Source organism: Mirounga angustirostris, unplaced genomic scaffold (assembly GCF_029215605.1).
Source record: "Mirounga angustirostris isolate CCGP_5_RB_7025 unplaced genomic scaffold, mMirAng1.0.hap1 SCAF_6, whole genome shotgun sequence".
Taxonomy (NCBI): Eukaryota; Metazoa; Chordata; class Mammalia; order Carnivora; family Phocidae; genus Mirounga; species Mirounga angustirostris.
In genome coordinates, this window is record NW_026991714.1 from 60,748,147 (window position 1) to 60,774,973 (window position 26,827).

Genomic DNA, 26,827 nt, shown 5'->3' on the forward strand with positions numbered 1-26,827 from the left:
TTGTCCCTATTTTACAAGCTTAGAGACTTAGAGTAACTCACCCAAAGTCATATAGCTACAAGTGTTGGATCTGGGACTGACAGCCAGGTTCTCTGACTTTTGAAATGGCATCCTTAATAACTAGTGTGGATTGGCCTTGTGAGAGTTATACTGGTTAGTCATTCATTTATCAGACATTTATTCAGTATTTACCATTTACGTGGTTAAGATTTCGGACATGAATAAAACATGAGGCCTACCTCTGGGAGATCACAGAATAATGATGGAACTGATGGTTAGCTGATAAGGTGTCTTCGGTACAGTGAAATAAATGTGGATGGTGTGGCAAGAAAGGACATAAAGGAGAGTAGAAGATTCTAAGCGGGACTGCATGGGGAGGGGTCACTGACCATCATTTCTATGAGCTGCTCTCCATTTGTGAAATAAAGAAAATAATGAGGGGCGCCTGGGTGGCTCAGTCGGTTAAGCGTCTGCCTTTGGCTCAGGTAATGATTCCAGGTCCTGGGATCGAGCCCCGCATCGGGCTCCCTGCTCAGCGGGAAGCCTGCTTCTCCCTCTCCCACTCCCCCTGCTTGTATTCCCTCTCTCGCTGTGTCTCTCTCTGTCAAATAAATAAATAGAATCTTTAAAAAAATATATTTCAAAAAAAGAAAAAAAAAGAAAATAATGATTGACTAACCAACAAGTATATGTTATATTAACTTTATCATAAGTTTTATTTAATCACAATAGGAAATGCTTGTGTGTTATTGTTCAGTATTCATAGATTATTGGTCATTCAGCCTGGTTACCCAAAGTTTGAAAGGATTAGAACAGTGGTAGAGTATACACCATTTAATTTGACTGGTGTAGAGGACGGCACATTTTCATAGACTGTATTGGAAACAATGTATTATTCAACTTGGCTCCTAGGTATGTGTCTTCCTGAATATTCAAGATTGAGAATTCCAGATGACCACGCGATCTCAGACTTGTCCATGTACAATTACATAGAGGTGAGTGAGGGGGTTGGGCTCCATTCCATGAGATCATTCCTGATAGTCTAACAGATAGTCTTTTCTTTTTAAACAAAATTTTTAAAATTTTAATTCCAGTGTAATTAACATACAGTGTTATATTAGTTTCAGTATAGAATACAGTGATTCAACAATTCTATACATTGTTCAATGCTCATCATGGTAAATATACTCTTTAATCCCCATCACCTCTTTCCCTCATCCCCCCACCGACCTCTCCTCTGGTGACCACCTGTTTGTTCTCTGTAGTTAAGTCTGTTTTTTTGTTTGTCTCCTTTTTTCTTTGTTTGGTTTGTTGCTTAAATTCCACATATGAGTGACATCATACGATATTTGTCTTTCTCTGACTGACTTATGTCACTTAGCCTAATACACTCCAGGTCCATCCATGTTGTTGCAAATGGCAAGATTTCATTCTTTTTTTATGGCTGACTAAAATTTCATTTTATATATATACTATATATAAAATCACCTCTTCTTTATCCTTTCATCTATCAATGGATACACTTGGGCTGTTTCCATACTTTGGCTACTGTAAATAATTCTTCAATAAACATAGGAATGCATATATCTTTTAAAATTAGTGTTTTCATATTCTTGGGTAAACTCCTAGTAGTGGAATTATTGATTCATATGTAATTCAATTTTTAATTTTTTGACAAACCTCCATACTGTCTTCCACAGTGGCTGCACCAGTTTGCATTCCCACTAACAGTGCATGATGGTTCTTTTTTTTCCATATCCTCATCAACACTTGTTGTTTCTTATGTTTTTAATTTTAGCCATTCTGACAGGTGTGAGGTGATAACTCATTATGATTTTGATTTGTACTTCTCTGATGATGAGTGATGTTGAGCATCTTTTTGTGTGTCTGTTGGCCATCTGTATGTCTTCTTTAGAGAAGACATGTCTTCTGCCCGTTTTTAATTGGATTCTTTGGTGTTTTTTGATGTTGAGGTATGTATGTTCTTTATATTTTGGATACTAACCCTTTATCAAATATGTCATTTGCAAATATCTTCTATTTTGTAGGTTTTGTTGTCTTTTAGTTTTGTTGATTGTTTCCTTTGCTCCGTAGGAGCTTTTTATTTTGATGTAGTCTCAATAGTTTATTTTTGTTTTTATTTCCTTTGCCTCAGGAGATATATCTAGAAAAATGTTGCTAAGGCCAGTATCAGAGAAATTATTGCCTGTGATCTCTTCTAGGATTTTTATGGCTTCAGGTCTCATATTTAGATCTTTAATCCATTTTGAGTTTATTTTGTGTATGGTGTAAGAAAGTGGTCCACTTTCATTCTTTTGCATGTGGCCGTCTAGTGTTCCCAACACCATTTGTTGAAGAGACTATCTTTTTCCCATTGCATATTTTTGACTCCTTTGTCAAAGGTTAATTGACCACATAATTGTGGTTTTATTTCTGAGCTCTCTATTCTCTTCCATTGATCTATGTGTCTATTTTTGTGTCAGTATCATACTGTTTTGGTTACTATAGCTTTGAATTATATCTTGAAGTCTGGGATTGTGATACCTCCAGTTTTATTCTTCTTTTTCAAGATTTCTTTGGCTATTTGGGGTCTTTTGTGGTTCCTTACAAATTTTAAGATTATTTGTTCTAGTTCTGCTTAAAAGGCTGTTGGTATTTTGATAGGAATTGCATTAAATGTGTAGATTGCTTGCAGTAGTATGGACATTTTAACAATATTTGTTCTTCCAATCCATGAGCATGGAATGTCTTTCCTTTTGTTTGTCATCTTCAATTTTTTTCATTAATGCTTTGTAGTTTTCAGAGTATAGGTTTTTCACTTCCTTGGTTAAATTTATTCCTGGGTATTTTATTATTTTTGGTGCAATTGTAAATGGGATTGTCTTCTTACTTTCTCTTTTGCTACTTCATTATTAGTGTATAGAAATGCAATGGATGTCTGTATATTAATTTTGTATCCTGCAACCTTACTGAACTCATTTATCAGTTCTAGTAGTTTTTTGGTGGAGTCTTTAGGGTTTTCTATATATAGTATAATGTCATCTGCAAATAGTGAAAGTTTTACTTCTTCCTTACCAATTTGGATGATTTTATTTCTTTTTCTTCTCTGATTGCTATAACTGGATTTCTAGTGCTATGCTGAATAAAAGTGGTGAGAGTGGACATCTTTGTCTTGTCCCTGATCTTAGGGAGAAAGCTCTCAGTTTTTCACCAGACTATGATGTTAGCTGTGGGTTTTTCATATATGGCCCTTATTATGTTGAGGTATAGTCCCTCTAAACCTACTTTGTTGAGGGTTTTTATGATGAATGGATGCTGTACTTTGTCAAATGCCTTTTCTACATCTATTGAAATGATCATATGATTTTTATCTTTTCTCTTATTGATGTGATGTATCACATTGATTGATTTGTGAATATTGAACCACCCTTGCATCTCAGGGATAAATCCCACTTCGTCACAGTGAATGATTTTTTTTTAAGTTGTTGGATTTGGTTTGCTAGTATTATGTTGGGGATTTCGGCATCTACGTTAATCAGAAATATTGGCCTATAGTTATCTTTTCTGTGGTGTCTTTATCTGGTTTTGTACTAAGGTAATGCTGGCCTCATAGATTGAATTTGGAAGCATTCCTTCCTCTTCTATTTTTTGGAATAGTTTGAGAAGAATATGTATTAACTCCTTAAATATTTGGTAGAATTGACCTGTGAAGCCATCTAGTCCTGGACTTCTGTTTGTGGAGGGTTTTTTGATTTCTGATTCAATTTCTTTGCTGGTAATTGGTCTGTTCAAATTTTCTATTTCTTCCTGATTCAGTTTTGTGATGTTATATGTCTCCAGGCATATGACAAAATTTTTCATAATATTTTTTATAATCCTTTGTATTTCTGTGGTGTTATTATTTCTCCTCTTTCATTTCTGATTTGTTTATTTGGGTCTTCTCTCTCTCTTTGATGAGTTTGACTAAAGATTTATTAATTTTGTTGAACTTTTCATGGAACTAGCTCCTGGTTTCATTGATCTGTTCTATTTTTTAAAATTCTTTTTTCATTTATTTTTGCTCTAGCCTTTATTATTTCCTTCTTTCCACTGGTTTGGGGTTTTATTTGTTCTTCTTTTTCTAGTTCCTTTAGGTGTAAGGTTAGGTTGTTTGAGATTTTTCTTGCTTCTGGAGTAGGCCTGTATTGCTATAAATTTCCCTCTTAGAACAGCTTTGCTGAATTGCAAAGATTTTGGACCATTGTGTTTTCATTTTCATTTGTCTCTATGCATTGTCTAATTTACTCTTAGATTTCTTGGTTGACCCATTCCTTATTTAGTAGCATGTTATTTAACCTCCATGTACTTGTGTTCTTTCTAGACTTTTTCTTGTGGTTGATTTCTAGTTTTATAACATTGTGGTCAGAAAAGATGTATGGTATGACTTTGATCTTTTTTAATTTATTGAGACTTGTTTTATACCCTAATATGTGATCTATTCTGGAGAATGTTCCATATGTTTTAGGATGGAATGTTCTAATATATTGTTAGATCCATCTGGTCCAATGTGTCATTCAAAGCCACTGTTTCCTTGCTGATTTGTTTGATCTATCCACTGATGTGAGTTGGATGTTAAAGCCCCTACTATTATTGTATTACTATCAATTACTTCTTTTATGCTTATTAGCTTCTTTATGTATTTGGGTCCTCTCATGTTGGTGCATAAATATTTACAATTGTTCTATATTCTTGTTGGATTATTCCCTTTATGATTATATAATGTCTTCTTTGTCTCTTGTTACAGTCTTGTTTAAAGTCTATTTTGTCTGATAGAAGTATTGTTACTCTGGCTTTCTTTTCAGTTCCATTTGCATGACAAATGCCTTTCCATCCCTTTACTTTTAATTTGCATGTGTCTTTAGGTCTGAAATGAGTCTCTTGTAGGCAGTATATAGATGAGTCTTACTTCTTTTATCCATTCTGTCACCTTGTGTCTTTTAATTGGAGCATTTAGCCCATTTACATTCATGGTAATTACTGATAAGTAGTATTTATCGCCAGGTTGTTGTTTATTTTATGGTTGTTTTGTAGTTCTTCTCTGTTCCTTTCTTCTCTTGCCCCCTTCTCTTATGGTTTGCTGGCTCCTTAGTGGTATATTTGGATTCTTTTCTCTTTATTTTTGCATATCTATTGCTGGTTTTTCATTTGTGGTTTATATATAACAAAGAATGCTTATAGAATTCTATATTAAGTTGATGGTCACCTAAGTTTGAGCCCATTCTAAAAGCACTAATTTTTTACTCCTCTCCCTCTATCCCACATTTTAGGTATATGGGTATATTTACATCCTTTTATTTTGTGAATCTCTTGACTGATTTATATAGATATACTTATTTTTACTGCTTTTGTGCTTCCTACTTTTCTTACTCTTATGGTCTTTCCTTTCCACTCAGAGTCCCCTTTAACATTTCTTGTAGGGCTGGGTTAGTGTCATTAATTCCTTTAACTTTTGTTTATCTGGGGAACTTTTTATCTCTCCTTATATTTTGAATAATAGCCTTGCTGGATAGTGTAGTTTTGGCTGCAAGTTTTTTCTTTCAGCACTTTGAATATATCATGCCACTCCCTTCTGGCCGCTCAAAAATCAACTCATAGCCTTAGGGGGTTTTCCCTGTATGTAACTGTTTTCTTGCTGCTTTTAAGATACTCTATCCCACTACTTTTTGCCATTTTAATTACTATGTGTATTGGTGTGAACCTTCTTGGGTTGATTTTGTTGGGGGCTCTCTGTGCCTCTAGGATCTTGCTATCCATTTCCTTCCCCAGATTCAGGAAGTTTTCAGCTATTATTCAAATAAATTTTCTGCCCCCTTTTCTCTCTCTTGTCCTTCTGGGATCTCTATAATCTGAATATTCTTATGTTTGATAGTGTCACTGATTTCCCTTAGTCTACTTTCATTTATTATTATTTTTTTCTCTCTCCTGTTCAGCTTGATTGCTGTCCATTACTCTGTCCTCCAGGTCACTGATCCATTCTTCTGCAGCCTCTAGTCTACTATTTATTCCCTCTAGTGTATTTTTAATTTCAGTTACTGAGTTCTTCAAATTGATTTGTTCTTTTTTATGTTTTCTATCTCTTTGTTGAGTGTCTCACTGAGTTCCTCCACTCTTTTCTCAAGTCCAGTGAGTAACTCTATGGCCATTACTTTAAATTCTCTATCAGGCATATTACTCATCTCCATTTCACTTAGGTCTCTTGTTCCGATTTTGTCCTGTTCTTTCATTTGGGACTTATTCCTCTGTCTCATTTTGCCTAAGTCGCTGTATCTGTTTCTGTGTGTTAGGAAAGTGAGCTACATCTTCTGCTCTTGAAGGTAGTGGCCTTTTGAAGAAGAGGTCCTGTGGTGCCCTGCAGTGCAGTGTCTCCTGTTCACCAGAACCTGACGCTCCAGGGGAGTCTCTTATGTTAGTTGCCTGTGCCCTACTGTTGTGGCTGAGCCACATTTGCCTTCAGTCCAAGCATCTGCAGAAGCTGTCTTTGCCTGTTGTGGTTAGGGTTTTATCCCTGTGTAGTTAGTGGGCCAAGCTGGGACTACCTTGGAGTTGAGTTGAGTCAGACCAGGTGTTGGTCAGGGCTGTCATACCATCAAACTGCAGGGCACTCTCCCTGCGTTGTCCCCTGAGTTTTTGTTGGTGGGAAGAGCCTGCATTCAGATCAGATGTCTGCCCTCAGCCCAATGCTGGGGCTGCCATTGGACTGGTATGTGTGGTTATATTTCTTTCTCCCCAGGGCAGGAGTCACTTTGGAGTGGTGCTGACCCCTGTTGGGGCTGCTTGCCACCGCCAGGCTTGTGGCACTGCTTTGGGTGGACTTCTGCCAAGGGTGTGTTGGAAGTGGCAGATCTGCAGGAGAATGTGGGGGTAGGTGTGCTGTTAGCAAGGTAGGTGGAGATAGTTGGTGCTGCCGTGGTTCTGGCAAGTGTCCATGTGTTGAAGCTGGGGGTGGGGGAGGGAATGGCATGCACCAGCTCTTTTTTCTTGGAGAAGTCTCCCAAAGATACCTGTCCCTCAAGCACATGCTCTGAGATTAGTAAATAAATCTTCCTGCATTTCCTAGGCACTTTTCAAACTCTTGCTTCTATACTATATTGTGTATCAGTGATTCTGTTTGTTGTGCTGTCTCTTTAAGGGTGGGGATTCAGTTTCCTCTCACCCTCCAGGTCTCTCCCAGCGGAGCCCTCTGATTTTTGAAGTTCCAGGTGTTAAGCCCCACTGACTGTAAGAACTCTCCAAGTTAGGCCCCTCTGGTTTTCAAAGCCAAATGTTATGTGAATTTGTCCTCTCAGTGTGGGTGCCCTATGCCTAGGGTGCCTGGCGTGGGGCCTCCTGCTCTCCGTTCTCCATGCCAGCAGTGCCCTTACCTCCTACAGATAGTCCTGTGGGTCACTGTGGCTCCTGACTGTGTCTCTGTCCTTCCTACCTTCTTCAATGTGACCTCTTCCCTGTATTTAGCTGTGGAGAGTCTGTTCTGCCAGCTTCAGGTCATTTTTCTGGGTTTTTTACACTGATGTGGTTGTTATCTAGGTGTATCCATGGGATAAGATGAACCTAGGATCCTCCTACTCTGCAATCTTCCCCAGAAGTCACAAATGTTCTTTAATTTTTCTTTGCTCCAGCCCCATCACATACATGCCAAATAAGAATAGGTACAAAAAGAATACACACACACACACAGTATTCCTTGCACATGGGTGGATTGTGACTGTAGACGTGACAATGACCCACACACATCATGCCCATCTACATTTTAGGGACATTTAAGAGGTAACAAAGATGACAAAATTCTGATTTCAATCACTGATAATTCACAGGCTCAAACCTTAGACATTTGGTAGAGCTAGTAATATTTTATTTTAAGGAAAATATAATTTTGATATGTATTAACATATTTGGAAGATTTAAGAAACATTAAATGACCTTAACACTGTTAACATTATAAGCTACAAATTTGGAGTAGCTTTATAATATCCATTGAGGCCTTATGCACCGAAAAAAAATATGTATATACCAAATAAATTCATGGTCAGAGGATTAATACTTAGAAGAAAAACACAATTACATTTTGAGTCAGTCACATGAAAAATTCACAACAAATAGTTACGATTAAACTTTTTAAATGATCAAATGAAAAATCCTACAAGATAAATTTAAAGAAAAGACAAAAAAAAATAAAAAAAACTAGACAAAAAAGATAAAGTGGATTTCAGTGTGAGCAGAATTGTTTCATATGTGGTGAAGGAAGTTCTATAGGATACTGAAAGTCTTCGCTGATGTAACTTGCATGTGTCTTTAAAAACAAGACAGCTATAACACAGTATTTGTTCTCAGTATGGAGTAAGTCAAGACAGACACAGCTTCAAAGATCCCTTCTTGCCATGAAGATTCCAAACCAGACAGGAAACAATGGCAATTAGTCAAATCTTTGGTCCCACAGACTATCCCCAGATCTGGTTGAACAAACCTTTCACTGAAATGGAGTTCCCGTATTGCCCCATGAGCAAAATAGAGTTCTCTAACAGGTTTAAAGCAGTTGCTCAACCTTTTCAAGGTAATGATTTATACTTTTACTAAAAGGGATTGGAAATGACTGTTAAGGAAATAAGAATTTGACTACACTGTGTCCAGCTTTGCAGTGAATAGGAATATGTTGTAGAAAAGAAATAAACGTTATTCATTGGAGGTGTTCTTTAAGACTCTTACATTATTGCAGATGAGAGCACATGTCAACTCGAGGTGGTTCATCTTCCAAAAGAACATGGAAAGATTTCTTCATGCTCTTATGCCATCTACCTTTGTCCCCCTCTATACCATGGTAAGGTCTGGATTTAAGACACCTCCTCATTTTATTCTTCTGTTCAGCCATTAAAGAATCACAAGAATACTTTTTAAATGTCCTTACAGGTCACCTTTTCCAGAATAAGATACCATGAGGCAGTGTTGCACTGGCACTGGCAGAAGAAGGTCAGAACAAATCGAAGTTCATAGTGTTATGGTTATGGTTCTTCAGGCAGATTCAGAATCGATGTGATAGACACCAAATGTTTGCTTCCAAATAAAAACTGTCCTGGTACACAGAGGGTAAAGTGCCTAATGAACAAAATTACAAAAAGGGAGAAAGGAAGAGAGAGCAAGCAAGAGGGGGAGAGAGAGAGAGTGCTTCTGAAGGGAAGAAATTCAAAAAAGAAACTGATGCTATTATTTATTTTTTTTAAGATTTTATTTATTTAGAGAGAGAAAGTGCGAGCACAAGTGGGGGAAGGAATAGAGGGAGAGGGACAAGCAGACTCCACGCTGAGCTCAGAGCCTGACGTGGGGCTTGATCCCACAACCCTGAGACCATGACCTGAGTCAAAATAAAAAATCAGACGCTTAACCAACTGAACCACCCAGGCGCCCCTGATGCTAGTATTTCTAAATGTTTTACTTTATTTTAGCAATGTGATTTTTTTACTTTTATTTAGCAACTGAATTTTGCTCCATGCAATATCTTTATGGGTATAATTTGTAAAACTGGACAGAATTGAATCACTTATAAAACATAATCTAATTCCAATTTAATGCCATAACATGTTCATTTTAAGCAGCTGACCCAGAGATGCCAGTAAATAGACATTCAGATTCCTGATCTTTGACTTTGAAAACCTAACAAGTTTATTCATTCAGCAAATCATTTTATTCAATGTCTAGACACTGAGCTGGGCATGGTGATGAATAAGCAGCAGCCCCTCTCCTCCTGTAGCTCAGAGGCTGGTGGGGCAGGCTGACAGCTTCCGTGGAGGGGCACAACTGCCTTGGAGGAGAAAGGAAGGGGCCGGGGTGGGTGGGGCTCAGTGGGCCTGGAAGGCAGCCCTGATGTGTGAGAATGGCCGGAGGTGCAGCTGGAATGGCAAGAAGGACCTCAAGCATTTTGAATATTATGTCGAGGGAAGCAAGGAGACCAATGGAGACTAATAGACTCAGGTGTGGACTTTAGAAAGAATGCTTTGGGGGCACCTGGGTGGCTCAGATGGTTAAGCGTCTGCCTTAGGCTCAGGTCATGATCCCAGGATGCTGGGATCGAGCCCCACATCCAGCTCCTGGCTCGGCGGGGAGCCTGCTTCTCCCTCTCCCTCTCCCTCTGCCTCTCCACCTGTGCATGCACTCTCTCTTTCTCTCTGTATCTCTGTGTCTCAAATGAATAAATAAAAAAAAATCTTAAAAAAAAAAAAAAAGAAAGAATGCTTTGCTGTGTGGAGACTGGATTGGAAGGAATCTAGATTTATGCCTACAAAGATGAAAAAAATAGGACCCTGGCCCTCAAGGAACTAAAAGTCTAATAGGGGAAAGACAGTGACAGGCAGTGAGAATGCAGGACACTTAATGCCACCAAGCCAATCACTCTTCTCATGGAGACTCTGTGCAGGGTCTGAGCAGTGACTGAATCATTTGTGGCTTCGTCACAGTACTCTTCTAAGATAGCACTATAACTCTTTTTATAAACTGTGTGTGTGTTTATGGCTATACAAAGGCAGACTGCTAAGAATTCATTATACAGAACAATGGATTCAATTATTTCTGGGAAGGGAGAGAGGACAGAGACAGAGGAAGGAAGCTCCAAATTCCTGACCTTACCAACCACTGTAGGTCTTGACCTAGTGATCATGCAATTAAATTGCTGTTTTAGGTTAAAGAACAAAGAAGACATTGTATACTCCTTGGTTGTTTAAGAATGAAGTCTTTTAAGATCTTTATCTCTGGACAAATAAAATGAGACTTCTTGCTGTTTTTACAGGTGATAAACAAAGGACTCTTTTTCTTTGGGGCACTGATAGCCATTGGTAGTACCTACCTATTTATGAGCTCCATGTCACTGAGACCCCTGCACTACTTCAGAAGACCATGGGACTGGCTCACTTCCTTCCAGATAACAGGACATGTTTCCCTGCAAACTCTATGGAGTCACTAGAAAAAAATCCCGATATCATTAGCAGGTGATATAAAGATTCTGAAGTGGCAAATGGATTTCTTTTTAACTAAAACTAAGGATCAAAACCATGTTTCTATCATCATCTTTAATTCACTAGTGAAAAATATATGTCAGCTTACAATTAAATTCAGTATAGAATTTCTCTGTGTGTTCACTGTGATTATTGGGGGGGGGAACCAACCCCAAACTACAGTTTAAATTGCAAAACACAGCTTTCCCACAACACTACACATAGATGTGGTCATTCTAAATATAAAAATGCAATGATGAAGATCTCTTTCACTTCTCAAAAAGTAAAGCACCAGAGGCCTCAAGGAAGACATTGATCTCATCTTCTCTTTCAAGGACGTAGTTAAGGTCACAATAGGACTGACTCCTAACACCCAGGACTAGAAACTATGATTTGCCTAACATGTTAAGTACAGTTTTGATCACGTGGATGGAACTTATCCAGCATAGAGCTCAGCTTCACTTACTAAAACTGGAAGTATAAATGAGGGATTTGGGGCACTCTAGAGAGTTACAAAATGAACTAATTTTATTTCACAGTCTTCAAAGGCCAGTATTACCTTTTGAAGATTAAAAAAAGGGGGGGCTATTAATGCCATACTAAGTGAAGAATAAGAGTTTTATTTACAAATTAAACATCGATATATACAACAGAGTGGAAAGGAAATAAGGGAAGACAGTTTTTATAGAAATTATTCCATTTGAGATTCTCAAGAAGCAGTTTACTAACCAGCGATAAACTTGATTTTGAAAAGTTCTTTTAGTGAAAACATTTTCTTTGGTTCTTCCTTCTTCAGTTGAGCAACTGAAACACTCCGAAGTCTTTCAAACATGATTAATCATGAAGATGCTACACCAGTAGGACAGTCATCTAAGAAATAAAAACTAAGCAATAAAATTAAATTAAAGTTTCTTTTTTATATAGTTAAAGAAATCCTTGAGTTCTAATGAGCTGTGTGTAGTCTAAACAATGACTCATGGGAAAATGGCATCTTCACTAACACTGACCATTGATTAGCCAGTAGACTGACTGAAGAGCAAAAAGGATTAAATAATACATTTTACGAGTACAGTTTTACACTTACTTTCATCCCCTTCAAATGTAGGTTTGTTTAATTTTTTGCTTGGAACTCCTTTTCTAAACCCAAAACTCTTGGCAAAATTGTGGCAAATTGTCAAGAAGAGAAGATAGTCTTGCCGAGTTATGTTTGAAATGAAACATGGAAATACTTATCGGCCATCAACACATCCTTTCCATGTACATCCCCTGCTAATGTATGATTCCCTAGCCTCCATGATTACTTTGAAATTCACCACCTTTTCTTTCCTGGGTTGCTTTTTAATATTCCTTCTGGAGCTTGCTTAGCAGCATTGCTTATATACTATACAATATAGTATAGAAGCAAGAGTTTGAAAAATGCCTAGGAAATGGGGGAAGATTTATTTACTAACCTCAGAGCATGTGCTTGAGGGATAACACCTTGCTTATTCATCTTGAAGCTCCTCTATATCATATTGCATACAGCAAGTCTTTTTTTTTTTTCAGAGGAAGCCAAGGTGCTGATTTTCTTTTTCACCCTGGAATTGTCTCTTTGATAAATTTGATTGGTCAAAAAGAGGATGTGACTGTGATTAGGATCCAACACTACAGAAAATTTGAGATTTCCTAGTGATTTCACACATGTATGATACAAAGTTATTTTTACAGCTATTTTTGAGCTGTGAATACAGCTAAGTATTTTTGAGAAAACTGTATTATGTGCCTTGGAAAATAGTGTCATTTAAAAAAATATATTCAAAATGAAAATTTTCAACATGTTAGAAGTTGATGGTGCCAGATGCCCATCTTGTGCCATAAGTGGTTTTTCGTTATGGAAAGCACCCATTGAATTAAAACAATTGTCTTGCTCAGTTGCTTCCAGAGACTAGAAAGCATACGGGCAATTCAGATTTCCTGCTGAGCCACAAAAGTTCTGTTGATATTGTGGGAGCCCAGGGCAGGCTGCCCCAAAATATGCCACAATTTTGAATTAAACTTCCTTAAGAAACAGCAAGTGCAAAAAAGACAGTCTGACCTTCCTTTGTCCCCCTGAAAGCAGGAAATCTCTTGTGTGACAAGTACCTTCCTAAAGCAGGGGGTAGAGAGACATCTGTATCATCAGAGAGAGAGAATTGAGGGCTGAAAAAACCTACATAAATAAACCTTACTTTTACTAAATTACTACCCAGCCCAAATCCCGTTTAGAATTCTTTACTGATCGAAGTTCCCAAACATGAATTTTCCTGTCCTGTCAATTCCTTATAGATTTATGTCTCTTTGTCTAAAATGTGTAAAAGCTACATGTCTTGCTCATTTCTTTGGGTCTCAATTTTATTATTGGGACTCCGCGCACACAGAATTAAACTTTTGGGTTTTTTTTCTCCTGTTAATCTGTCTCATGTCAATTTTATTCCTACACCAGGCAGAAGAAACTTTTAGGGCAGAAGAAAGTTTTTCCTCCCCCAAAATATTACATAGAATGGGGATTCCAAAACAGTCCTTAAAATGGAAGTCTAGAAGTGGTTTCCAGTAGGAGGCCTCATCTTTCATTACCATTATTCCTTCCTATAAAGGACGAACTTGGATTACATCAACCTTTGGCACACTGGTTTTGTCACTGTCATCGACTGATAGTGATTCATCACTGGTGATGATAAAAATAATGGAAGAAGAATTAAAAGTCACTTTTTTCTTTGGTCTGTCCCCATCTTTTTGTGACATCACAATGGGTCTGATCTGCATTTCACTCCCATTGGCTGGTAGGTCCTTAGCAGGCCTCTGACATCTCAGCAGTCGGAAACATAGCAGTTGCAAAAGAGATCTTCGGAACTGGGCAGAGAGAAAATAAAGTTGAATATAAAGTAAAAATTTGGCCCTTAATCTGGATTAACATTCAATAAAATTAGTTGAGTTTAATTTTGGTTGTTCTTTTTTATTTGTTAGCTGGGGTGGGTGTGGGGTTAGGTGGCAATGCTCATATGTACCTAAATAATCCTGGAGTTTTATGGTTTTTATTATTATAATTCTCATTAACGAAATCATATAGGACTATTACAATACCTTATAATCTCTATGGATTCAAGTTGCATGCACCTTTTATGAGGGCAACTAAATCTGTTTCTTTAAGGAATTTGAACATTAATTCATTCCACAAATATTCAGTGAGCGTCTACAAGGTAATAGCCACTGTGCTATAATTTGGGAATATTGTGGGCAGCAAAGACTGACAAGGCCCTTCCTGCAGAGTTTACAGTCTGCTGTACTCACTAATGTTCCTTTGATTAGGTAAAGAGTTTAATTCTATAAAGATTATATACCATTTGGAGAAAAAATACTACAGCAGAGAGTGCTAGTGTTCACCAATACCCATGATCCTCCCCCTGTCCTGGGTATAACACTGAACCATATTTCTCAGCTCCCTTTCAGGGTCTCCTCCCTGCTCTTCCCCTCCTACAAGACCTTAGAGGTCAAGTCTGAAGATGATAACATCACAACATGAAGGAACCTAGATTCCTACAGAACTGCATGGGACAGATCCCCTGCCCTCCAGCAAATACAGTGGACTATGGACCAGGATATAAATGAGAAAAACCTTGGGATACCTGGGTGACTCAGTCAGTAGAGCTTCTGACTTTTGATTTTGGCTCAGGCTATGATCTCAGAGTCTTGAGATCAAGCCCTATGGGGGGCTCTGCACCCAGCAGGGAGTCTGCTTGAGATTCTCTCCCTCTGACCCTCCCCCAACTTGTGCTCTCTCATGTGCTCTCTTTCTCTCTGGAAAATAAATAAATAAATCTTTTAAAAAATAAATGAGAAAAACCTTTTTCTTGTTAATCCACTGAAATGGTGGAGTCATTTGTTACAATAGTCTATCATGACAATAAAACATAAATAAAAAGTTAATTTAACTTTTATCCCCTTTGTTCAGAGCAAAATAAAAGTTTAATACATGGGCTTTCCCAGATCAGGAAATATCAATGAAATACAATAGCTAGCTACATTGATTTCTGTCTTCTTTAAACCTCACTTATACACAAGTTAGTATTTATTTTATACTCACATTTAAAAATATTTGCTTGAGACTATCTGTTCATCAAACTAGTGTTTGCTATATCAGGTTAAGTGCTAAAGATACATTATTATAAGGGTTAAAGTATGCCAAAATATGTTTTCCCACATAAATGGTAAGCTCCTTGAGGATAAGGACCATTATTTTATTTATTTGTTTATTTTTGTTTGTTAGTTTATTGTGTCTTTTAGACTTCCTGTTTAAAGTGTGCTCCTGAACCAGAAACATGCGGACCACGTGCAAGCTTATTAAAATGCAGAATCTTGGGTGCCTGGGTGGCTCAGTTGGTTAAGCGACTGCCTTCGGCTCAGGTCATGGTCCTGGAGTCCCGGGATCGAGTCCCGCATCGGGCTCCCTGCTCGGCAGGGAGTCTGCTTCTCCCTCTGACCCTCCTTCCCTCTCATGCTCTCTGTATCTCATTCTCTCTGTCTCAAATAAATAAATAAAATCTTTAAAAAAAAAAATGCAGAATCTTGGCCACCCAGGCATACCAAATCTGAATATGCACTTTTGTTTACAATCTCTCCTGGTGTGATGTATGCACATTAAATTTTTAAAAGAACTGGCCCAGAGAAAGGACCCAAAAAATAATTATTAGGTAATATATTTTAAATGTAATTATTTGCCTGTTGAAGTACTGGTTCTTAAAATATGAAGCCCTTACATCCTCAAAAAATTAGTTATGAACTATCTTGTCAGAAAATTCACATGTGCATATTCTTAAAAAGTTTTATGACTAATTTCAGGGGTTCTCATGGCTCTCCTGAAGCTAATTCACGTAATTCTCAGATTTTAAAGACTCCAAGTTAAAATTCTCTGGGTTCAAGTAAATAGATAAATGAAGGCATCGTCAAAGAGAAAGACCATCAGTGAATAGAGATTGAAACCATATGAAAGTAAGAAGAGGGAGATTTAGCAGTGAACATTATAAGGTTAATTGAAGAAATGCTCTCTTATTCCAAACTTTTGAGCATTAGTAGCCAGAGTAGCTATTATTGCCTGTTATTCCGACCTGTTACTTTAAAATTCCAATGGAGGGGCTCCTGGGTGGCACAGTCCGTTGAGCATCAGACTCTTGGTTTTGGCTCAGGTCGTGATCTCAGGGTTGTGAGACTGAGCCTTGAGTTGGGCTCAAGGCTCAGTGTGCAGAGTCTCCTTGAGATTCTCCCTCCCTCTCCCTCTTCTGCCTCCTCTCTGCCCCCGTCCCTCCACCTCGTGTTCTCTCTTGCTCTCTCTCTCTAAAATAAATAAATATTTAAAAAATAAAAATAAAAAAATTTCAATGTAGTAATTAGCCATTATTTATAACTTCTAAATTCTCTTATATTTAAGCTTTGTAACTTAGAGGCTTAGCTTCATGCTTCATGGCAATCATAATGGGGGCTCTCATAGTCATGACTGACAATCATCAAGTCAAAACCTTTCTACCACAAAAACAGATAATAAGCTTCCCATTAGATCTAGAGGAGTTTCTGGAACCAAATTAATTTGAGCTACACACTGGTTGTGGCATGTGAATAATGGTACCTGTAACCCTAAGTGGTTAGCTATGAGCATGGACTTTGGTGTTCAAGCAAACCAGATTGGAATCCAGGCACCAACAATTCCTGGACTGGGCAAGTCATTTAAGTTTTTTGAACTTGTGTTATAGTTCATAAATAAAGTAAGAAATATTAGTGCCTATCTCATGGTGTTTTGAAAGATAATGGGTATAACCTCCATAGTACAGTAAGAATTTTAAGTAAATTAAACTTTGTGGCCATTATTATTACTAGACATAAAATGTTCCCTGATGAATTAAATATTAACTTTAATAGAATTTTACTTAACAAGATCTTTTGGTAGATCGTAGAATTGTTATTATTTTCTTTGGGAATATCTTACATTTATTCCTGAACACTTTTTCCTATAAAATTCTTGATTTAGATTTTATCATTGAAGATGTCCTGAATAATCTCTATAAAAAGTATTATATTTTCCAACAACCACATCTACATGGTGAAAACAATGTGTTTATTACCACACTTACCTTTCTGATCATGATGATATAAATAATCGGATTATATACAGTGCTTGATTTAGCAAAGAGATATGAAACAATAGATACTGTTGGAGTGACCAGGTGTCCATAACCATTAACCACCAAGAAACAGATCACGATATAAGGCATCCAAAAGATAAGGAAGATAAATATCATTAAAAAGCACATTTTTGCCACTTTCTTTTCATATCTTAAAATCTTAATCACTTGAATTGTCTGAAGATCTTCAACACAACGAAGCTGCAGAAAGGAGAAAGAGTTGAAAATGAAAGAATCCTTTTCTCATGTTGTTTTGATAATAGATATTCAGGCAAAATTTCAGGGCCCACCCTAGTGGAAAGACAACTCAACAGGACCTTGGGGGCCAACTCCTGATCCAAGAACCTGAAGCTGGGCACAGCCCTTAATCTCTCTGGGTCTCAGTCTGTGCATCTTTAATATAGTACTTTGAGCCATATAGCCTCTTTGATCCTTTAATGGTTTTTAACGTTTTCCAATTTATTTAAAGAATAAAATGGGGGCACCTGGGTGGCTCAGTTGGTTGAGTGTGGGACTCTTGGTTTCGGCTCAGGTCATGATTTCACAGTTGTGGGATCAAGCCCCCGCCCTGCTGTGCTCCACACCCAGTGTGTAGTCTGCTTGGGATTCTCTCTCCCTCTGCCTCTCCCCTCCCCCACCAAAAGCATGCACGCTCTCTCTCTAAATAAATAAAATCTTAAAAAAAAAAAAAAGAAGAAAATGAATTATTTTGCCTAGATCTTCCAGTCACTGAAAGACAACCTGAAAGAGTTCTGATAAATTGGAAACAGTTTCTCCATGATCTTGGAAACTCTTATCCAGATCATAATCCTCAACTTCTCAAACCAGGCAACAAACATGTGATGTCAGTTCAAGCCGGTCTTGATTAAACTTAATTCCCAAATGAATTCTTGCTGGAAACTATGGTGACTTCCCACTCACAGCTAACAACTACAAAGTGGAATTTGATGGGGACCTTGCTTGTGGTTGGTTTCATCAGGGCTCAGGTGCAGAGAACACTTGTAGCCACATTCCTGTAAACTCAGCATATCTGCTTTTATTTTATCCCTATTAAAGCACTGAGGAATAATGGCCTACAATCTGAAAGTTGTTTGGGTTTCCCAGATAAGAGTTCTTTAGAAGTCCCTTCTATTGTTATTATAAATTTGTTAGTAAGGGGAGGAGGATAATATTCCTCTACACCAAAAGTATGTTCTTAAATAAAATGGTTATTTCTATCCTAAAAAGCTAAGTTTGCTACAAAAATACAAATGCCTTATATATTTAAAATAAGGTATCTTGCATACTGTTTATATTTAGTATACAATTTTAAAACCGGGAAATCTATTGCATTCCAACAAAATCTAAGGGTTCCTTTTATTTCTAGCATTATCATAAAAATTAAGGAAAAAATTTCCAAATAAATCAGAACATGTGCTTATAGTATTTAAAAGCATATTTGAATTGATACAGCTAAATTATGGATATCCACTAAAATTACATTTAAGAAACTATATTCTTAGTAGAATCACATATTCATATTGACAGAGAATAGGAAGAAAATATGGATAATTAAAATGATTGAGTTTTTATAGAGTAGAGAGAATGTATAGGAGTGGGCATGATTGTAAAGTTGGATACTATTATTATCTATGTGTACAATTCTATTTTAAAATAAACTATTTTATTTAATGTGACAGAACAGCATTTTTTGGGGGGGGTAGGAGATTTTCCCTAGAGTTTTTTAAGAAGGTTGTGGAGTTCTAGTTAAAGCTCTCAATTTGGAATTAGGTCTGGATCCATATTCCAGATTCACCACTTTTGCTCCTGGCAATCAATTACTTCCTCTAAGAGTCAAGATTAAAGGAGGTTCAAATGAATAACCTATTGGACTTAACGGAAGTTGGGCCCAAGTTCCACACATACAACTTTGTGAAATTGTGTTCAAGATTAAATATTTATTTACATTGGAATTATATTTGAAACTAACATATTTATATGCATTTGTACTTTCATGATACTATGGAATATTTGGAATCATGATTTTTGGTTTCTCAGAGTTTCAATTAATGAATATACACACACACACATATATATGTATATATATATTCAATATACTCAATATATGCAATATAACCCCAGCTCAATCATCTGTCCCCAATTCCCCACCATCCAGAGCTTCCACAGAAGCTCATCTCTACCCTTTCTGGGCAACTCAGTTCCCATCCTCTCACCATTTTTCAAAGCAGAGCATTCATTTATCATCTTGGAATTACATGCATGCTGGAGAAGTTAATTTAAGGAAATATTGGGCTGGGAAAGCCCAGTTCCTCTTTGGTATAAGGATATAGTTCTGACTACTGTTTTGGATTATTTGGGTTTGTATATGTGTGTAGTTTCCATGATTATTTTTCATTTATCTCTTTTGGCCTCTCTGTTTTATCATCCTCTATTCCTTCACTCTGTTCTTTCCATGTTTTCCAAAGAAAGAGCTCTACTTAATGTCTTACCCTATTTATTCAATCATTTGAGGGTATTTTTCAAAATTGCTATGGATGAAGCAAAAGCATATGCACAGTTGAATTTGTCCTGAAGGATAAACCACTTAAGACAAATCCCCCAGAATTCCCAATAAAAGTGTCTTCTGCCTATATTAAATTGGGCTCACTGATCCAGACACCTGTAGATTTTCAAAAACTTCACTGTGAATCCTCTTCTTACATGAGAAGCTATGTCTCCATCACTGCTATGAGTCACCCCTCTGGATAAGTAAACAGAGGCGATGGTGTCACCAGGTTCTGAGTGGAGAATATTGTGGTCTAGAGTCAAGTCTCTTGACACTTGTACCGCTTATCCTTTCTATGCACTGTCTATAACTCATTCCAAAAATAGTCTCCGATCAACTATTGTATGAAAGTATGTTCCAGCTATAGGTGAAAAACTAAATAAGACTGGGTCTCTGCTTTTAAGGAGTTCGCTGTATTTTGAGGGTGACAGGCACATAGACTCCTTCCATAGGTGATACATGTCATGAAGAAGATGACCAGAGAGGGCTATGGGAACAGGATGGGTAACGGATTTAGACATGGGAAGGGGCAAGAAGATACTGAGCTCAGCCATCTGTGGTGAGTCAAGTAAGGAGGAAGGACAGAGTGTTCCAGGGACAGGGAGTATCCTAAAGCAAGTAGTAAAAGAACACATGTCAAGTTCTGGGAACAAGAAATACTGCACTTGACTGGAAACTGAGGTGGCAAGAGGGTAGGCATGTCAAGAAATAAAGCTGGACACATAGCAAGAGATGGTAATGCAGAACTCTGGTAGTCACACTCAGGGACTTTATTTTTAATCATGAAGGCAGAGGAACCTCTAAAGGATTTTAAGCTGGGCAGTGATATGAGAAAAGTTGCATTTAAGAACAATTACTCTGGCAGAAGTATGGAGAAAAATGGATTAGAAGAAAAGAAGAAGAAAAGAAGAAAAAACTAAGGTCCCTTTGAACTGAGTTTGTGGCAATAGGAGAAGGGGAAAAAGGATATGAAGAAAAATAGGAGGTTGAATAGATGAAAATTGATAATTGGTTAAGTGTAGTGGGAGACATGGATGAGGAATAGTCAAATACTGCTCTCTCATTTCTGGCCAAAGAATAATGACCATTTACTGAGAAAGGAAATGGAGGAGCAGCAGATCTGGGGGAAGGATGACCAAACTGTCTTCACACACATAGAATCTGATAAGTCTGAATGTTCTGAAGGGGCACCTGGGTGGCTCAGTCAGTTAAGCATCTGCCTTCAGCTCAGGTCATGATCCTGGAGTCCCAGGATCGAGCCCCACATCAGGCTCCCTGCTCAGTGGGGAGTCTGCTTCTCCCTCTGTGCCTCACCCCACCTTCACCCCACTCTTTCATGCTCTCTCTCACTCTCAAATAAATAAAATCTTTTTTTAAAGATTTTATTTATTTATTTGAGAGAGAGAATGAGATAGAGAGAGCATGAGAGGGGGGAGGGTCAGAGGGAGAAGCAGACTCCCTGCTGAGCAGGGAGCCCGATGCGGGACTCGATCCCGGGACTCCAGGATCATGACCTGAGCCGAAGGCAGTTGCTTAACCAACTGAGCCACCCAGGCGCCCTCAAATAAATAAAATCTTAAAATAAAAAAAGAATCTGATAAGTCTGGGGGCCATCCCAGTGGAGGTGTGCAATAGGCAACTGACTGTGGGACCTGACAGAGGTCAGAAGAACACCCTGGGTCAGAAATAGAGATTCCAAAGTCACCAAGCTATTGTTAGAAGGGGAAATCCTAAGAGCATATGAGATGCCCAAGGCCAGTGTGTAGTATGAGAAAAGAGCTACACACAGAATGCTTGGAGGCCCATGGGAAGCAGCCCTTGGCAGAGACTTAAGAAGATGGGCCAGAGAGTCAGCAACAATGATAGGAGAGAGTGGGTCCTAGAAACAGTGGAGTAGAAAACCACAAATGAGTGGAAGTTGTTAATAATGCCACAAGTGTCAAATGCCATGGATGCCAGAAAAGAAAAAAGAGATAGAAATGTGTTCATTGGATCTAACATTTGGGAGATCATCGATTACCTTAACGTGGGCTATTTCTGTGACAGTGTGCTCAAGGAAGGAGGCACCAATTTGCAATGGGTGAGGAATTAAATGCTAGGTGAATTTATTAAACTACAAACTCTATGAGGCAGGGGCAATATCTTATACATGTTGTATCCTCAGAGCTCAGTCAATGTCTTAGTCAGCATGGACTTCCATAACAATATACCACAGACTGAGTGGCTTAGACAACAGAAATGTATTTCTCACAAATCTGGAGGCTGGGAAGTCTAAGGTCAAGGTGCCCGCAAGGTAGGTTTCAGTATGAGACCTCTTTTCTCAGCTTGGAGATGGCTGCCTTCTCTCTGTGTACTCATACGGTGGAAAGAGAGATGGAGGGAGGGATGGAGAGATGGATGGAGGGAGGGAGGAAGAGACACACAGAGAGAAAGAGAGCCACTAATCCCATCATGAGGGCCCCACTCGCATGACATCGCCCTAATTACCTCCTAAAAACCCCATCTCCAATACCATTGATTGGGGATTAAGGCTTCCATATATAAATTTTGGAGAGACAAAAACATTCAGACCATAATAGTAAGTAATTGGTGCATTCTAGATGCTCAACAAATATTGGCCAAATGAATGCTTATTGAGTGGTGATACAGTACCAAAAGCCACTAGTGGTTCTTTGAGTAAGCACGGGTGGGGAGAGCAATAAAGTGACAGCCAGAGGGAGTTGAGAGTAGATTTTGCTTTTGTATAATATTAGCATAGTTATTGCTAGAGAGAAGGAGCCAGTAGTAAGGGAGAGACTGGAGATGTAAGTGAAAGAGAAAACTAATACTTGAGAGAGGTCCCTGGGGCAGAGAATGGGGTTGGGGGAAAACCAGAAGCTAGGGTCACCTTGGCCCTGAGAGATCTACTCCATGACCCTGTAACTGAAGAGAAGGGCCTACCAATGAGGCTGAACAGATAGGCTTATATAAAGGGGGACAGGGAGGTGAGAAATTTCTTGATAATGGCTTTCTTCTGCCCAATAAATAAGTATGATTATTTGATAAGAATGAATGGAGGATAGGGCAAAAGATTAAAATGATCACTGAGGATTTATAGTGGCGATTGTGTGAGAGATTGGACCATCTAGGAATCCAAACATCACTAGACACTGCTGAGAGGACATCTGGGTATGGATATTGGGAATGTGGGGGCAGATTTTCCCCCAGCTCCTCTTTATAGTTTGACTACAGGCATGGGGAAAACCTATCATTCGATTGATGTGGGGATTTTTTTTTCTTTTTTACAAAATAGGTATGTATGAGAAAAGTTCGAAAGTGGAAGTTGGCAGGGTTTATGATTTAAAGTGATACTAGCCATGTTTGATTAAAAAAAAGGTGAAAGCTAGAGGGGCTTAGCAGGGTGCATAAGAGACTGATGAGCAGTAGTTCTGAAGAAGAAAGACACAAACAGGAAGACACGGTGAGTGAGCAAGGAAAACATACGTGGCTAAGGTAGGAGGCTGCCTCACATGGTCACTTCAGACTCCTTGCTAGCACTCAACAGGAAACTTGCTTGTGGTCAGTTCTTGTGCTTTATGATTCAGAAGTGATTTCCAGACAAAATATCTATACTATGCTCTAAGTGGGTTTATGTGATCTTTGAATGAATAAAATCATGGGAAGTGTGGAATTTCTTTGGTTAGAGTTCTTTAATTCTAAGAGTGCTAGAGAATGCAGGTGTTCTTGGTTGTTACTGATTTTATCTGTCTAGAACACCCTTGCTTCCTCCTTGTGGTTTAGAGAGTAGCGTAGAGAGAGTAGATGTTACTCCTCATTGGTCTTTTAGAGAGTGACTCAGTGCACAATTCTATTGAGTGGGAAGTCCCCTAGAAGTGATCCAGCTGCGGACAACCACTTATCATGTAGGGAGAGTTTGAGTCTCTTCTGCACAGAATTGTGCACCCTGGAAATAGTTTAGGGGAGAGGCATTTGCAGTTTTCAACTTACCATTCGAATGGAATACAGAATATGGCCATAGCAATGGGCTATGACGCCCAGAGGCACCACCAGACAGCCAAGAAATAAGAAAAGCACAAAGGAGGAGTTGTTGGCGTCCTTGGATTTCCAGTCCACAGAGCATCCTAGTCCATGTATGTCCAGGATGTACCTGTTCCAGCCCAGCAGAGGTGCTCCTGACCATGCCAGTGAGTACAGCCAGATGTAGGTAATGGCCCTCCAGGCCCAGGAAAAATTGATCACTCTGGCATGGACCACACGAATATAACGTTCATAGGCCAGCACAGTTAGGGTAGTAATGGAAACAATCCCTGCAAGAAGAGAAAGTGGGACAGTATAACATGGCGCCGGGGCAGACGGACGTAGCAGAGGTTACACTGTCCACTGGACACACCTCACAGTGTGTCTGGAACTCACAAGGTGCTCTAAAAGTGACATATCTAAGAGGAATAATGCCTCACAGTCCCCAGGAAATTTGACTGGAAACATATTTACCCAGAAAAGAAAACAAATGGCAGGTAGATTGCAGCAGGACAAAAAGAAAAGCCCTAAAGCCAGCACCACCCCAATGATACAGCTCCTGTGTTCAACTCTCTGCCAGAGAGAAACTCTGAAGAGTCAGAGTCACTAAGTGAGTCTCATTTGCTTTGACCTTCTCTCAGTTGTGTCTGACTCAGTATTGAAGATGAGATTGAAGTGGGTTTCACAAGGCTGAACTGACCAAAGTTATGGTAAAAGTTTGCAGGGGGCTGGGTTAACCTTCCTGCTCGCAGATGTTAGCCTATGAACTGTTCTCGTGCAAGACCGCTGACAAGGGAGTGAAACCGTCTGTGCTCCCCTGGTCTTCATTTATGCCTCCATTTTGCAACAAATATATTTTAACAACATTATTCATTTATTTCCCTGCCTCTTCCCAGAGAGTGATTTATTCAATCAACAAGCTTCTATTGAGCACTTACTGTGTGCCAGTCACTTTTTCAACCCTGGAGGTTTAGGGATGACAGAAATGCAGAATTCTAGGTGCTTGGAGGGAACCCAATCATGTAAACAACAGTAAGACTGCAGGAGGTATAAATGTATTGCGGGAGTCACAGAACAAGGGGCCTTTGTGAACCAGGCAGAAGCATATTCCAGGAAGAATTAAGAATTATGTACCAGAGCATGGAGATGATTTAAGGGTCTAAAAATGACGAGAGGATTCAGAGGTGCCAGGACTCAGAGGATACAAAGGAGAGAGGAGGTTAGAAGGAGCAGATGAGGTCATTGGAGGAAGGCTTTTGATTTCTTGCTAAGGGTTTTTGTTTCTTTCTCTGTTCTTTAAAAAAACAAACAAACAAACAAACCACTTTTCCTGTATAAAACTGAATTATAAACCTGTTACTTTGTCATGTTTTTTAAGTGTGAAGTAACAACAGTTATCTTCTTCCTCCTCCTCCTCCTTTTTCCTCTGAAAGGGCCCTCATTCCTGCAGTGGTATAGAAATCCCGTCCCAGGCCAGTGCATGGAGACCAGCTTGAAGGCTACTGCAGTAGTCCAGGCAGGTATGATGGGGCCTGAATTAGAGTACCTTTAAAGGTATGAACAGCAAAGTCTGGATTCCAGGGACATGTGATTAATATCAACAGAACCCACCAGCTTATTGAATGTGAAGAGGGAGGGAGAGAGAGGAGTCAAGAATCACTTGGGAGATTTCTAACCTGCGTGACAAGTCAAGAGTGGTTACATTAACAGAGATTAAAACTACCAGGTGTTACAAGCAGATATGGGGGAGAAAATGAAATTGTGAGCTCCCTAGAACACACTGGCATAAATATTTGTTGAATGAGCAGATCAAGAGAAGCTGTAGAATTCTCCCTAATGGAGAATGAAAATAAGACCTGTGTCAGGTAAGTAGGTGGGAGCATGGGGGTGGGGCTTCAGAAATCCCAGCGTGATCCCAGCTCCCCACTAAATAGCTCTGTGACTTTGGCTATTCATACAATCCCTGTAGACTTTAGTTTTGTTGAAAATCTCTTCACATTATAAAATTTTCACTATAAGAGTGTGAAATGAGGAGGTCCTAGACTCAGAAAGCCACTGACAGAACAGAGTAAATATCCATTTTATACCAGGACAGGTTTGTTATTTGGAGGGAAGGCAGCATAATCCCCTGTGTTTGATGCCTGTGGTATTTGATAAATGTTCGTTGAATACATGAATATTTAATTAATACATAAGGGACTGGAAGAGGAAGACAGGGTTTTGGAGTATGGTAGAAGGAAATATTTCAGGAAGTAGTGCTATACTCACAAATAATGTACTTACGTTCAGATTATGTTAAGTAATTCTGGAGGTAAGGAAAATATCAAGTTGTGTATTCTGCCTTCAGAACTAAGAATCAACTTTCACCTCACTAAATTTTTACCTGAAGAGTGATACTGTCTTTTCTTTAACTGAGTATATTCCCAGAAGGAAACCAAAAACCTAAAAGTAGTTACATAGTAAGACTCTAATGAGGTTAGATACTGTTGGTTTTATTTAGTTTACAAACTTTCTTACCAAATACATGGCATTTAATCATATAGTTGCCTTTAAATGTTAAAACAGTTTTGCGCCTTCAACTTTCAGTTAATTTACCTTGAATACGATTTAGTTCTTCTTAGGCAAGAAAACTTGCTGCAAATATGTTGTAGATTAGCAAATCCCAGTATACCCTACAGATGAATAAATGAGTCCTTATGATTAAAGCAATAAGCTGGGATAATTTTAGCTATCATTCATTCATTCATTCATTCATTCATTCATTCATTCATTCATTCATTCATTCATCCAGTAACTATTTACTGCTTATCTACATGTCCATCAGTGTGCCAGCAAATGGCTGCAAAGAAGGGAGTGACACACGCACCTCCTCTATAGAACTGACAGTCCACTGGGTGAGAGTGATAATACAATCATGTCAAACAAGCAAATTAGTGGCACGCTACCAAGGAGAGAGACGGTGCAGAAAAGATGTGAGGGAGGAGGCTGCCGGCGTAGAGGATGTGGCAGTCTTAACGGGATGTCAGGAGAAGCCTCATTGTGCTCAGGGCTGAATCATGAAA

General features: G+C 38.6%; 2 protein-coding genes across 3 annotated transcripts in view; one reads left to right on the forward strand and one right to left on the reverse strand.

Annotated features, from left to right (window-relative positions):
• Positions 1-11,013, forward strand: part of KMO (kynurenine 3-monooxygenase) — a 71,321-nt gene extending 60,308 nt beyond the window's left edge. The window contains 5 exon segments of the mRNA XM_064594397.1: positions 913-995; positions 8,750-8,851; positions 8,941-9,000; positions 10,811-10,942; positions 10,945-11,013. Of these exon segments, the coding sequence (XP_064450467.1) occupies positions 913-995; positions 8,750-8,851; positions 8,941-9,000; positions 10,811-10,942; positions 10,945-11,013 (446 nt within the window).
• The window catches only part of OPN3 (opsin 3), a 48,792-nt gene continuing 29,841 nt past the window's right edge, over positions 7,877-26,827 (reverse strand). The window contains exons 2-5 of one of the 2 annotated variants that reach the window (XR_010412360.1): positions 23,736-24,055; positions 17,153-17,404; positions 16,136-16,361; positions 13,756-13,883 (exon numbers count right to left, since the gene is read on the reverse strand). Coding sequence is in view for 1 of the 2 variants with exons in the window: in XM_045877564.3 (XP_045733520.1) it covers positions 13,620-13,883; positions 17,153-17,404; positions 23,736-24,055 (836 nt within the window). In the remaining variant the exon portion in view is untranslated. Of the gene's footprint in view, positions 13,884-16,135; positions 16,362-17,152; positions 17,405-23,735; positions 24,056-26,827 lie in introns of both variants that reach the window. The other variant, XM_045877564.3, reaches the window with a different exon arrangement.